Raw genomic sequence first — 15,210 nt, forward strand, 5'->3', positions numbered from 1 at the left:
GAGCCAGATCTCCTGTGTGGTTCACATTGTGAATCCTGCAAGTTTTTTTCCCCTCCATTGAGAAAAGCTTTGAGAGATATGCAAACCTTTTGTGGAAGCAGTTATTTCATTCCTACTGAGAAGGCAGCAGATGGGAGGGCTGTGGTTTCTATTATGTGTTTTCCTAGAATCCTGAAATCCTCTCAGGACTGGAAATTCATCACAAACGAGAATCACTGTAGAATTTCTTGGCCACCCATTTCCAAAGCCGTTCTGGTCCCCTCCCACCCTAATTTCCACCTTTCCTTCCCTGCTCCCCCCAGCAATGAGTCCCTGAAAGGTCCCCCTTTAGGACGTCATTCTGTATTTTAGATGGCAGTATGACAAAAGCTTAACACATTAAAAATACAGCTGGTTATTCCTTAACTTGACCAAGGCCTCTTAGGATCTAGAGTCCCACAGAGGTTCCATGCAGGAACCCAAAGTAAAGCGTCTCAGGGATGTCCGCCATCTGCTTGAACAGATCTAATGAAAGGGAGCCCACAGCCACTCTGGTCACTGGTTCCACTGGCAAGCTGCTCCATTAGGAAGTATACAGTATTTTTCTCCCTAAGATTTGACTGGAATAGCCTTCCTGTAACCTGAGGAATTCTTCTACGTCCTAGAGCAGTGTTTCTCAACCTTAGCAACTTTAAGATGTCTGGACTTCAACTCCCAGAATTCACCAGTCAGCTAAGGTTGAGAAACACTGTCCTAGACTCTGGAACAATGGAGAACAGTTCTGGACATTCTTCTGCGTAACATCCATCCAGGAATTTGAATCTTCTCTTCTCAAGGCTGAACCTGCCCAGTTTCTCTGAGCCTTCCTTGTAGGACTCGGTTTGCAGTCAACTGGCTTGGCTGCCTCTTTCTGATCCTGTTCCAGTTCTCTGACTCTTTCTTAAAGGGGACCAGGCCCAGCGCTTGAGGTGGGGTTTGACCGATGCAAAATGAAGTGGAGCTATTACTTCCTGCGATGTGAAGCTAGACTCCTGTTGATGAAGCATCAAATTGCAGTTGTCTTTTTGGGAACCATCTTGCCCTGATGGCTTATATTCTGTTTGCAATCAACTACTCTTCCAAGATCTTTTTCAGGGATCTGTCTTTGCATACTGGCCATTTTGTTTTCTTTTTCTAAGAGAAAAACTCTGCCCTTCCTTAAGTTTCCTTCTGTTACTTTCAGCCCATGTCCCTAACTTATCACCATCATTTTGAATGTGATTTCTGTCTTCTACAGTATTAGCTGCCATGGGCAATTTTATGTCATCTGCCAGACTCCCCCCAAGCTGGCACTCTCCCGTGGTTGGGAATGCAGTTTCCACCCTGGCTGTGGTTGAGGGCGGAGAAGGCTGTTCTTGAGGAACAGACGCCAAGGAAGAGAACATATTTCCCCAAGAAATCCTTCTGCCAGGTCTTTAACACTGGGATCAAGAGCGTCAAAAATAATGACTCCTGGGAAACCAGACCCTTTCTCAACCGAGCACCATTCTTATGCTGATTAATGGAAGACCCTAATCAATCAAGCACCCCAACCCTGTAAAAGACACCTTCAGCAGCCTCAATCTGGGGCAGACTTGAGTGGGGGCCAACGCTTGCTCTGCTTGCAAATTTGGTTACAATAAGGCGCCACTGTGCCTGCCCAGAAATGCTTGCCAAACCAGTGTTGGCCTCTGAGGAGTGAGCACCTCTCTGTTTGCTTATTTTAAAATAAGTTAAAACCTTGAAAAACCACCCCTGGAAAATTACTCCCCAACCAAAATGCAGGGCTTGAGAAAGAAGTTTAAAAACAACCAGCAATTTCTGTGTCATTGCGGATGGACCATCCTTTCTCAACTGATGGCCCCCTTCCACAGTGGTCCATGGGAAGCTCTCCAGAAACTTCCTAGAAAGATGCAATCTGCACATGGTAGTTGGGGGGAGGGGGAGGAGGAGGGAGGACTGATCTCTTTAAAAGGGCACCAGGCCACAGATGCAGGGACATGAAGCAATGCCAGAACCGGTTCAGCATCATGTGCCTTGATCAACAGGAACCTGCTGATTGCAGAGTTACTTTCTCATGGTCTCGGTGCCACTTCCAGCCAACCTGGGCAATTCAACCACTCCAAAATCTACCCGGAATTTCATAGAATCGTAGGGTTGGAAGGGACGTTGGAGGTCTTCTAGTCCAACCCCCTGCCCATTTGGAGCTCCAACCCATCACAATCTAGCAAAGGGGGTGGCGATCTATTACTTGCGGGTGCCAAGTCACCCAAGGCACCCATGATGCCCCAAATCAAAGCACATATTTACAGAACGACCCAGATTTGTGCAAACCTCACGGGATTGCCATCTGGCCTTTGGCTTCAGGCTTTTAATACAAGACCTTGCGAGATTTTAGAAGACAGCTATTGAGTCTCACATCGGATTTCTGGCCCAAACAAAAAAAACTTGGGAAAGGAATCCACCCATCCAAATTAGTGTAACTTCCATAGGGGCGGCACCTTTTCTTCAGACTTGTGCAGAAGCCTGAGGGAAGCTGGGCTGCTTTGGGGTACTGCAGAAAGGGGCTGTGCTTTTATTTCATTTATTTATCTATCAAACTTTATCACGGCCTGTCTCCCCCACACGGGGGGACTCTGTCCTTGCATGCGGCCAAAGCATCTCCTCCGAATCATCGGGAGGTCGTTTAGAGGCACAAAGTGGCAACGGAGGAGGCCTCTCGCCTGATGCCACTGAGCACAAGAGGACCCAGTCCTGAAGCTCCGCTCTGTGATGACACTGCTGTCCAAAGTTAAACAATACAAGAGCCCAACTGGCTTTTAAAAGGGGTCTGGAAAAGATTAGGGAAGCTGAGGGGAGCCAAGAAAGAAAGGAAAACCCATGTTACAGGATGCGGGCCAGCCCTCGGCCTCCAGCTGGCGTCTCTGCCAAAACACAGCCTCGCCAAATGCACCTTCCTCGCCAAATGGAGGCAAGCAGTCTCAACAGTTACCAGCTCAGAAACTTAAAAGTAAGTAAACCAGCTTCGACCACACTAGCTATAATAGCTTAATACCTGCCATCAGCTTAACCAGAGACCTTTGATAGTTCGTTTTTCCTTTCCAGAACTGAAACTTGTCTGGCAGTCTGGAAAACCATGACAAATCCGACACAGGGACGATGGGTTTTAGCGCTCAGTGAGGGGTCAGGCGGAGTCCGGCTGCCGGACCTTTTCTCTCCCCTTTTCCTCCCCTTCTCAGGACAGAGCATGGAGGCTGGGCTGGTCCTCATTCACAGAGAAGCCTCCACAGCGGTTGCCAGGAAGGGAGACTGGAGCCTCCATCTTTTGCAGAGCTTCCGTGCAAAGCAAAACACGGCTAACGGTAGGGCAAGCTGCTCTTCCGCACGGGACGGCATCTCATCTGCCTGGGACGAAAGCAGGAGAGCCGTCTCCCTTCCAAGCATTTTCCTTTTAGCAGCAGCTGGGAGCAGGCCTCCCTTTTCTCCCAAAGCAAAGCAACCCATTAATGACTCGCTGCTTGGAGGAGGAAGGCAACAGCAGCTGCTCACCAACAGGAATTGAGTCCTGCAGGATCCCTCTCTCCACAGAAAGCTTGGCACTTTCTGCAACTAAACTGAGATACTGTATGTTCTTTGCCGGAATGGTCATGGACATAGCTCGCTGTTTCTCAGCCGTGGCAACCTGAAGATCTGTGGACTTCAGCATGGCTGGCTGCGGAATTCTGGGAGTTGAAGTCCACACATCTTCAAGTTGCCACGGCTGAGAAACAGTGACGTAGCTGAACGTGATGGAAATACCCACACAAATCTGGACTCTTCCATGTCAGAGATACTCAATACAAGTAGTCCTCGCTTAATGACCATTTGTTTAGTGACAGTTCGGACTTACGATGGTGCTGGGAAAACCAACTTGCAACCGGTCCTCACACTTATGACTGTCATAGCATCCCTGCAATCACGTGATCGCAATTTGGGTGCTTGGCAACCAGTTTGCATTTATGACCATTGCAGCGTCCTGTGGTCACGTGATCACCATTTTCAACCTTCCCAGCCAGCTTCTTGCAAGCAAAATCAATGGGGAACCATGTGATTCACTTAACAACCATGTGGTTCGCTTAACAACCACTGCAAAAAAGGTCGTAAAATTGGGTTGCATTTGCTTAATGACCCCTTTACTTAGCAACCGAAATTCCGGTCCCAATCGTGGTTATTAAGCAAGGACTACCTGTAAAGAACAATCATATATAAGGACAGATAGAACACCACATTCAGGTCAGTGAAACAGAATTCCCATGAGCTGGGAGTCCTGGTCTTTGTACTGTATGGCACAGCTCCAATTTGATGCCTCCCCTCTTTTAAGGGAAGGATCCACCTCCACAGTACGGAACCTACTTGGCTGGCAGAAAAACCTGGGAGGCTGCAGGACACAAAACCTGGATCAGGAAGCTAAGCGGGTTGCCTACTTTTCCTTTAAAAATGCAAACTAAGGGAATTCTGGAGGAGGTATGGCAAACTGATTTGCGGAGCCGATTACTGCGGCAAATACCAAGGAACTGGTGAGTAGCAGTTTTCCACAGGTGTGAGTGCTGGGAGGCAATGGAATTAGCCATCTTGCTCATAACTGCAGTGGAGACTTTTAAAGGGCACTAAGTTCGCAAGCCTCACTTTCTAGTCACTTTCAGAAATTGCCCATTAACTATCTTTAAGCTTTGAGATACCTTTGGAACGACACGTTTGAAAAGTTATCGGGTGAGTTTTATTTTCAACTCTAAACAGAAGAAAAATTAATTATAAGCTTAAGAACTTAAAGAATTTGAAATAAACAGCATGAAGCTAAACAAGATTTTGATTAATGGATTAAGGGTCCAGATAAATTTGGAATATTGACCTTTAATGTAAGATTTTGGAATTCATTGTAAAAAGTAAACAGTTTCTCGTGGGAAACAGACTTATTTTGGCTATCCTGGCTATTGCAACTGGACGCTAGAGGGGACTGAAGATTCTGAGCAGAAGGAAAAAAAATACAAGCCTCTTCTTGATGTCAGTTAACACTGGGACTTACAACATGACACAAAACGTTGTAACGTCGGAAACTTCAAAGGAGATCTTTGAAGAACGGAGCCAGAAGTTAGTAACCACAATATCAACACTGTCAGTAATGATGTCTGCTTCTATGGATAGACTATGTCTAAAAGATGTTAATGAAGGAATGAGAGATGCGGAACAAATTTTATCTGGCAAGACAGAGAAAGTACAGAATGTGGAACTACAAATGACATCCATTTGGAAAAGGACGCTTTACTGGATATACAAAAGAAACTGGCTAAAGTTTTAAGAATTAAAAGGGAATACTAATGATAAACCAAGAGAATGACCTTAAAAATGTTTTCTACAAAAGAGACTTGTTAAGCTTTGAAGAAAACTGTGCGATGGGACAAAGAAGAATTTCAGAGAAATCAGATCCCACTGCAACATTTGATTGAATTAAAGATTAAGACTCTTAGAAGTAAAAGGAAGGAATATAAATTTGGTTTATTTGATCACGGTTAAAACAAGACTTTTTTCTTTCATTCTGGCAACTCTTTATGGACTTTTGTTGACACCAGGATTGAAAAGTTGATGTTTTATGGATTTGCTTGATGGAATAAGGGATGGAGAGATACCTGTTTAACCTTACAGGGGATGAAGAGTTACTACATTTGTTTATACCTATTGTGACGAAGGTTGGAAGACACTTTTTTATATATTTCTTTTCTTTTTCTTTATTATATTCTTTCTTTTCTTTTTCTTTTTTCCTGCACTTTTTATTCTTTTTTTCAATTCTCTTTCTCTAAGTGTAGTTTGTATTAGCGTCTACTATTGTAATTAAAATTCTTAATAAAAATTATATATAAAAAAAGCAAGCCAAACGTTTTTAGCATCTTGAATGAGGCAGGCAGAAAGGAGCAATGAGCTTTTTTCGCCGTTTAAAGCAGCAGCAGCAGCTTTCGGTAATGAAGGGAGTTTGCATCCCTTCTCTTAAATCATCCAGGTAGGTAATCAGGCGATCTGTGTGTCATTTGGAAGACACTGAAGGAGAATGAGAAGTACAGGACAATCCAAGGGTTAGAAACCGTTGGGAGGGAATCAAGGCCAAACGAAAGGCAGAGAAATGGTAGGGAAAAAGCCGTCGGGGTAAGAAGTCATTTCATCTGGAAGTTCCAGGGCTGGACAGCAACGTTTCTTTGTGGTACGGACGAGCATCACATTCTAGCGAAAGTGGAACATGTTGCCTTTAGCAACCACTGAGGGCCTCAGGGCTATCCATAGACCTCTTAGATTTCTGGAGGCCTAGCCATCACCACCAAGCGCATGAAGTTTCTAGCCCTCATGGCAGTAAAATATAATGATCTAGGGCTGCAGGATACATACATGGTGATTTGTTTCCTGTCCATGTTTGTGGGGAACCAAACTCATACAGGGTCTTACTGGAACCAGATGCCTGCAACGTGTTCCCCTCCAACCTGCCTTCAAAGCCAGTCCTGGGAGCCCGCCAGATATTAGATCACCAGCCCATCTATATTAATAGTGGTAATCTAAAGTCAAATTACAGACGCAGATTTTCAGCTGCATCAGATGGGTGTCTGTGGGCAAAGAGAGCACACGCGTCCTCTCTTTGCAAGGAATAAGCCAGTACTGTCAGCCACAACTCTCGTCGTCTCTCAAGCTACTGAAAATTATTCTTTTGGGCCGCAGCGACCTTTATGGGACTGCCAAAGAGGAGGAGATATCAGGGGCCACCAAGGAACCAGATGCAGAAGACTTGCACCAGATCCCTCCCAAAAGACCCAGCACAGTCCCTGTTGCCTGAAAACTGGATCTTTCTAGATCTAACATCAGCCCCATGCTTTCTACACCCATGAATCTTGAAAACTGCTCCTGCTTTTAAAACGGAAAACCAGTACTAAATTATTTTATCGCTTGGGGGAAAGCAAAACATATAGCCCTTCCTACGACATGCTGCAACTTTCTCTTCTTACTGAATTGGTTTTCAGGTATCCTTCACTATCATTTGCTTTTATGAGTCTTGAACTTTAAAAAGTCTCTGGATGCATGCAACACACGGACCGACTCTCCAATTTCACCCAGGCCACTTGTGTCCTTCTTACACTTAAGGATTCGGTTAAAACATGGGAACCGCGTAACCTAATCACGTCTGAATGGGAAGCAGAAAAACTTACTTCTTCCTCGAGCTTCACCACCTTGGCCTGCGCGTTGTTCAGTGCCTGATCGCGTATCTCAATGTGCCTCCGCTGCTCCTCGTTAGTCGAGCGAAGCCCTGCCAGCTCCACTTCCAGTTTCTCCTTTTCCCTCTGCGTTTCTTTGTCTGTGCAGATAAAGTGGGAAGGAAAAAAATTCTGTTTTGAGAAAGGCTGGGGGGGCAGAGCTAGAAGTGTGAGCTGTTAGCTTCGTGGATGAATGGAGATGTGCATCAAGCACATTTTTCAAACAATTATGACACTCAGAATACGGATGGTGCGGATCATATTTTCTTCAACTATGCCTTGGAAGTTAAGCTGTAGCAAACAGTTGGTGGCTGAGAGGAACTCTGTGTCTGTGTGTGTCTGTGTGTAGGGAGTCCTCTTATTTCAGGAAATCCTGTTTGCCAGAATCTGCAAGGAGGACACAAAAACAGGAACTCCTTTCCTCCTGATGCTATCTAGCAGTTGATCACAGAGTGTCACTGATGCTCGAGTTTCCATGGAACCATCTTAACTGCCATTGCTAACCTTGCCACCAAGAACTGAGGACCACAGAATGGCCAGTAAAGGTACATGGTTGCATCGTCACAGAAATGGAAGACCACAACTGACCGGATATAGTTCTAGACAAGTTCAATCAATTCCGCTTCCAACATCTGGGATAAATTAACAGCCTTTCAACTTACACATTACAGGGAACAACAAAGGAAAGGCTATTTGGAGGTCTTTGTCCCAATACCAGACACAGATAATTGCTAAAAGTGAGGCAGTTAATGCTGCCATGTCCTTGAAATTCATGGAGCGACATTTTCATCATGCAGGGCTTGCATTACGAAGACGTCACGCAACAGGAACATCTGCACCGTCAGGGCTGGCCTATCATCACCAGTGATGAAACTGCTGCTTCAGGCAATAGGAGGTGGATTCCTGCTGCTTCCCAGCGCCACGGCAGTAAGGTAGGCCACTTCGGGGAATGGCTTGCTGTCCCACTGGCATCTGCCACAGTGACCTCACCCTGCACAACTTCAGGGAGTCCCTTCAGAATGATGCCCTCTTGGCCAGGCGGCCAGACACTGTGGGACAGTGGCACCACCAGGAAGGGGGAGCAGAAGGCCCTTGGCTGTAGGTGGGGCTTCCTCGTGGAGCAGATGCCTTGTGCTAGTATCCCCTTTAAGGTCTGGGGGCAGTGAGGGTCCCTCCAGAAAGTGAGATAAATCCTTTCCTTAGTTTTGCAACTGCGCTGCGATGCTGACCTATTAGCAGCTCCTTCCATGCACACTGCTGGGTGGAGCTGCTGGGACAGTGGCTCAGCTTGCCAAGTCCCACAGCACTTCAGGGCAGGGGAAGACCGTCCGTCAGTCCATGTAATTTTGGTTTCCGCTGTCATCGATCTGCTTCCCTGGACAGGGGTCACGGCCTGAAACTGCGTTTGTTCAAAACCAAGGCGGAGCAGAGCTCCTCCCAAAGATTTTGGAGAAGGAGGAATTCTTTCTCCCAGTGTCTTTGACAGCTGAGGTACAGGAAAAGACTGGGAGAGAGAGAGGTAAACACAAATGGTCCAGTTCTCCACCCCCTGCTCCACTTTCATCCCAAAGGCTGCAGATGGGCAAAATCCAGGCACAACATGAACATCCCCCTCCTCAAGCAGTTACTGCCTTGAACAGCCCAATGCACAGTTCACCAACCGGAAAAGACACATGCAGGCACGCAATTTTGCATATCGCTGGGACCCTGGTGCCCCTTTCCCCTATGGAGAAACTCCCAGTGGTCCAGGAGAACTCTGCAGGGTCAGAGCCATTAGAGAGAAAGAAAGGGGTTCACATGTCGCACAAGGCCAACATTTTAATGTGTGACTCCATCCACTATGGCTTGAAATCATGGCTTATGGTAAAGGTGTGTAACTATCTTCATGACAAAGGCTGTGCTGAGCCTTTGAAAGTCACAATGGAGGCCATGCTCCAAAATGCAGTCTTTAGGGTCAGGACCTGTGATGCTAATAATGCAACTTCCATTTAAATATAATTAATTAAACGACATTAGTGTTACTCCCCACATATGCTTCTGCCACATTAAAAGCTACACTTTTGTAGCCAATATTGAGTGGGGGCACAGTGAAGGGTTTGAGGGGGGCACAGCAGCCCTGGCTGCTGGTTGTACATCTCTGGATGAAGATTTATAGATGAACCAGGCCAATACTTCATGTTCAATTAACCATGATTCTAAAACAATGGCCTGGCACAACAGGTGAACCTTGGCATGAGGAAGGGGAAAAGCAAGCTGGGTCAGGACAACACATCTTTTTCCAAAACTGAGTTTATTCCTGGCCTTCCCCTCAAGGCAGCTGAAAATCAGCAACCCAACAGCAAAGGAGAAATGGCAGCTGAAATGTTCAAGAGACTATGAGGAAGAGTTCAACAGTGGTTACTCCTTCATAGCAAGAGACCAACAGTGGTGGTTCCTGGCTCTCGCCAGCTTCTGCTGCTCTCCTGGGAATTGCTCAACCCTACTTTCTTCTGCTTTAAGCAACTTCTGCATCAGACCCCCCCCCCCCCATTTGCAAAGTATCAACCACAGCTGTTGGTACAGGAAAGACGATGGACTCACTTTGTGCAAAGAGCTGGGAGATGGTTTTCCTGTTATCCTCAGTGCCTTCAAATTCTTTCTCTGCAAGTTGCTTATTCGCTGTATCCATACGTTCTGCAAGGGAAAAAGAAATGCAAGGGTTGCTCAACTGTTAGAGTTAATTAATTAGCTCTTAATTTAACTGTTAGGAGTCTATCCCACGTGTACCGTTCTTCTTGCCATTTTGTCCGCCCAACTGTCTAGGGAGGGAGGTTGGACTGTGAGAGAGGGAAGGACTGCCGCCCAAGTCATCCAGTGAACTTCCGTGGCTGAAGATGGGTTTGAACCTGGTCTAGTCCAGAATCTTTAACAACGGTGTCACCCTGGCTCTCGCACCATCACCAAGCTCAGGAGTCTCCAGATCCTTCAAGGGGCAGCTACTGTATCCTATTCCAGCAAAATTGCCCAGCCCTGTACTTTGGTCCCGCAGAGATGAACCAAGTGCTCTGGGAAGCCCCTGACAGGATGGAAGGGCAAAACCATCAGCAAGCCCTTCCTTCTCTCTTGTGGAGAAGCAGCCATCATGGTGAGTGGCTACTGACAGCCCTATCTTCTCTCCTGAATCTTTTTGACTGCCTCTTAATGGGTCTTTAAGTTATCAACCTTTTCTGCACCACGAGACACCGAAAATCATAGTTTAACTATACTCTGTGCAAGAAGTGTGACCCTGTTCCCTCCCCACCCCAGACCCAATTCTGCATTAGAACTGCACTTTATATAGCCACACCCTGGGCACACACTCCTGGGATGAATTTGCATCCCTCTTTCCCTTTGAAATTTACCTCCTTCACGGCTGTGTTATACAACTGGAATTGGGGAAGGAGCTAAAAAACACCTCTTTCCAGAAGGGCAAAGCCACGAAGTAAGTGTGAGGGACAGGACCCCTCCCAGCTGAGCACGCTACCTGGCTTTTTAGGGATTGCCAAGTCCACGGTAGGACAGGGGAACGGGCCTCCAAGACAGACCCTAAACTCTGAATGACCTCATGAACAGGATGAGCAGGATTCAGAAACTGAAACTAGTGCAAAACCAGCTTGCTTTTTTTGCTGACATTCAGTTGACATTGTTCCACCGGTCTTCAATGAACCAGGCTGACTGCTGATGTGTTTCCGGCTTCTCATTTGAAGCCTTGGTACTCACCTGTAAAGCCCTAAATGATCTGGGATCAGGATACATGAAAGCAGGCATCCGCCCACCAGAGACATTTGCTCATAGCTTAAGGTCTGCCTTGAAGGCCCTTTCACCTGTCCTAGAGCGAGGAGAGGGAGATTGGGACCTCTCTTCCCCAATTGGGACCCTCTTTCCTAGATGTTCAGATCGTCACCTTCTTTGTTAAATTTAGGCAGGCTGCCTTGACATTTTGCAGAACAAAATAATTTTAAGTGATTTTAACACTGCACTTTTTAAAAAAGATGATTACTCTCCTATTTTGCTGTGCCACATTAATAAAAATGGTTTTTAACTTTTAAATTATAAGTTCTCTTGGAGGACTTTTTCGGGGCTGTTAACTTTACATCACTGATCTTAAATGGAGGCATTAAATTGTTCGGCAGCAATAAGAAGGATTTTAAAGTTTCTTTTACCTCTGAGATCACGATTGAAGTCATGGAGTCTGCGTATTTCACATTCCAGCTTGTTTCTCATGGTCTTTTCCAGAGCCTCCCGCTTTGAGGAAGACTTCTCCAGATTTTTATAGGCCTCTGAAACTTGTTGGATTTCCGTTTCCAGCTATAACAAGTAATTAAATGGGAATGAAACACACAAAAGGTTCAGCAATGACTGCTCTGACATTCAGCACCGAATCGCATCAGCTCTGTGAAATGCTCAGAGAAGAGTTGCTGACTGATTTGGATTGTGTGCAAAGGAGAGGCTCAGGCCTCGCGGCTCTGCAGCAGAGAGAGCCCCTTTCGCTGGGCACACGATGCCATCCCAGCCCTGTGAGCAGCCGGGCTCCAGGGCGCCTGCAGGGGAGGCCAGCTGGTAACCAGATGTGAGGGCTCTGTATGCTCCTGGAGGGAGCCAGTGCGCAAAATTCGTAACTGCACGAATAAACACTCTGGAATGCGTCCCCCTTCCAATCTTGCAAGGAATTGTGAATCAACCACAAAGACATTTCAACACCTTGACAAAGTTGCAATTTGCAGGGTTGGGACATAGGAAACTTACACTTTGTGCAAAGGTATTATTCGCTTCAAACAGACTTGTTGAATAAGCACAATGACTGGGTTCACATGTCATGCTAAGTAAAAACCAGACCAACTACATTATGGCTTAGCATAATACGTAAACCCAGCCCTTGCCCCAAACCAGAGATTCATTATCTACTTCATTATGGTCTACTGTGGCTTTCCCCCAACCTGGCCTGCATTTCATCTCCCACTGTTCCCAGACAGTATTTGCTAACTGCTTGGCTGGAAATGATGGGAGTCAATGCTTGCTTAATAAACTGGGTTGGGAAAAGCCGGTCTACAGCAAGTAGCTGGGCTCTTTTCTCAGCCCCACTGGGAATGCCAATGCCTGAGCCTGAAGCTTTCTGAGCACCAGCACATGTCATCTTCTGCCACTGAGCGTTAGCTTCTCTTAAGTAGCCCAAAATTAGAAGACACAGTACACAGATTAAATCAGGACATAAGGATGGAGGATGTGCCTAGAGACTGGTGCTCTCCAGAGCATCGCCCTTGGGGCATCCAGAACACAAAGAGAGGGGAAGAAAAATGACTTCCTACCTTTTGCAGCCTTGCTACTTTTTCGTAGCACCCATCCAGTTCTTGCCGTAGAGACTTGTTCTCCTCAGAGAGGATCTCCACCATCTGCTGGGCCCTGGAGACGATGACATAGGGGTCCACCGGCATTTGTTGATAGGGAGAAGGTGCTGGTGGGGGCCTGGGCAGGGCCGAGTAAGAGTCCCCTTGCTGGTGTGGCTGCTGCCCAATAACAGGTTGGCAGAGTCGGTAAAGGTCACCCTGGTGGATCTGGTGGGGCAAAAACAGCTGCTGCGTCCGTGGCAGAGAGAACGGGTCTCCTTGGTTGGGAGTCAGAGGAGGGTGATGCTGGGAAGGCGACAACCTGGAAGGCGGCAGTGACTGTAACAGCGTCAGGGACCCCAAAGAGGTCAGCGAAGAGGTTGGGCTGTGGTGGTGTGGAGGTCGTTGTTGGAATGGGAGCTGAATTTCTGGGTTTTGCCTGCCAAGGACAACCAATACATCCGTTCATTTGAACTGGTCCAACCCACTGGACACTACATTTGTACATGCATCCTCCCTAACCTGGGGCCTCCCAGACGCTTCAGACTCCTATTCCGTCACACTCTGAGCTCTGGGCTTCAATTCTCCTTAACCCTTTCTGAAACAGCAGTCCATGCTGGTTGGGTTCTGGTGCTGAAGGCTGTTGGGAGTGGATAGTGCTGGTCCCAGCTTTGGATGCTCAACTGAGCATCTATAGCTTGACACATCATCTTCTTCCAACTTCAGCTACAATATGAACAACTTAGTTGTCTGGAACAGATGTGATGAAGCTCCAGAGTGACATACAAGATGGTTTCCAATATTTTTTGGAAAATCTCAACTGGGTCAGAGCGTAGCAGCCAAGTTGATGACCCAGCTCATAGCTATGAGCGGACTTCACTCTTCATAAGGAGACTTCATTGACATCCACGTATTGTTGAGAGGCACAATTCAAAATACTGAAGCCCTGCATAGTCTGGGATCTGGCTAGGATCTGAAGGGTTCCCTGTTCTTACTCAGACTGGCTTGACAGCTGACAGTGTGGCCACACCTTTGTCTGCAGAGGTTGGGTGTCTCCTGCAGAAAGGCCCTTTTTGTGGTTATGTCAAAACCTGGCAAATTGGTTATTCCGGACTGCCTTGTTGCCCTCTGTTGCTCATTCAGGCTTTGGGGCAGCCCAAGTAATTGAACTGCAGTTGTCTGGTTTGCTCCCCTGCATGTGACTGCCTGGTTTGTTCCATAAAAGGTTTCTAAGGATGCTTACTTGGTTAATTCAGCCATGGAGAATCTGTGTCTTTCCAGATCTGGCTCAAAAAGAGCAAACTCTCCCAGCCTCCATCACCCACAAGGCCGGGGCTGCTGGGAACTGGAGTTTGACAACACCAGGAAAGACTGCAGCCTCCTGGCCCCCAAGCTAATCACTGCTTTTGCACATTATTCATCTGCAATGGCAAGCTTTCGTTCCATTTATTATAATTTTTATATAATCATTTAATCCACCCTGGAGAGCCAGTTCGGTGCAGTGGTGAAGGCAACAGGCTAGAAGCCGGGAGACAGAGAGTTCTAGTCCCGCCTTGGGCATAAAGCTGGATGGGTGACCTTGGGCCAGCCGCGCTCTCTCAGCCCCAGGGAGCAGACAATGGCCAACCACCTCCTAAAAACCTTGCAAGAGATCTGCAGGGGCTTAGCCAGGGAGTCTCTGAGAATCGGACATGATTGAATGGATTAAAAAAAAATCCACCCTGAATGTCATACGGCTGAAAAGCAACGCAGCAACTATTTTACATCAAGAAATACACTTTGCAAGAAAAGCGAAGTGGCGTGGAGGAAGCTTTGTCCTGGGCAGGGCAGGTGGGGCGGGGGAGAGCTGGAGGCCTTTCTAGCCCTCCTAATAGTGCGGCAGCTGCCAAAGCACTTGATAAAGCAATCCCAACAAAGCAGTCAGTTTCTTTCCCGTGAACCATGAACCATCCCGATGATTTAGATTCACACACATCAGAAGAGGCTCTCCTGGAGTTGCTAGGAGCTTCCCTGCTTAGCATCCTGCAGAGGGTCTTCTCCAGCGTAGCCTCCAAGACAGGGAAAGCTTTCCCCAAGGCATTCGGTCTGCCCTCACCCACTGTGTAGGCCAGGGTGGGCTTCTCAACCGTGGCAACTTTAAGATGAGTGGGCCTCAACTCCCAGAATTCCCCAGCCAGCACTGGGAATTGCTGGCTGGGGAATTCTGGGACTTGAAGTCCACACATCTTCAAGCTGCCAAGGTCGAGAAACGGTGCTTTAGCCGGAAGACTTTGTTTCAGTGAGCCAGTCTTTAAAATACAAAGAGGCATGATTCGGGATACGTTGGATCACTTATTGATTCGTAATCTGGTCCCACCAGAACAACTGTGGTTGAGCTCAGAAGCTCATCTGAGCTAGTTCTTTGAAGGGGGCATCTGAGGGAACAAAGCAGCACCTTCAGCTTCTGCTAAAAGCCCTGGCAACAGAGGTGACCGAGTGCTTTGCCAACCCACTTCCTGGCAGGGAGACCAGTCTGCAGCTGCAGGAGCCAGGTGGGGCCCCCAGCGCCCAAGATCCAGCCCTCAGAGCACCTCCAAAGCCTGCTGCTGCCAACATGTAATTTCTGA

At 47.2% G+C, this 15,210-nt stretch overlaps 1 protein-coding gene across 3 annotated transcripts in view; it reads right to left on the bottom strand.

Annotated features, from left to right (window-relative positions):
• AMOT (angiomotin) overlaps window positions 1–15,210 on the bottom strand; it is a 66,130-nt gene that overhangs the window by 11,550 nt on the left and 39,370 nt on the right. For all 3 annotated transcript variants that reach the window (XM_063313292.1, XM_063313293.1, XM_063313291.1), the window contains 4 exons: window positions 12,587–13,043; window positions 11,444–11,588; window positions 9,843–9,935; window positions 7,218–7,363 (listed from right to left, as the gene is read on the bottom strand). In XM_063313292.1, the coding sequence (XP_063169362.1) occupies window positions 7,218–7,363; window positions 9,843–9,935; window positions 11,444–11,588; window positions 12,587–13,043 (841 nt within the window). The remainder of the gene's footprint in view (window positions 1–7,217; window positions 7,364–9,842; window positions 9,936–11,443; window positions 11,589–12,586; window positions 13,044–15,210) is intronic.

This window comes from Candoia aspera, chromosome 12, assembly GCF_035149785.1.
Source record: "Candoia aspera isolate rCanAsp1 chromosome 12, rCanAsp1.hap2, whole genome shotgun sequence".
NCBI lineage: Eukaryota > Metazoa > Chordata > Lepidosauria > Squamata > Boidae > Candoia > Candoia aspera.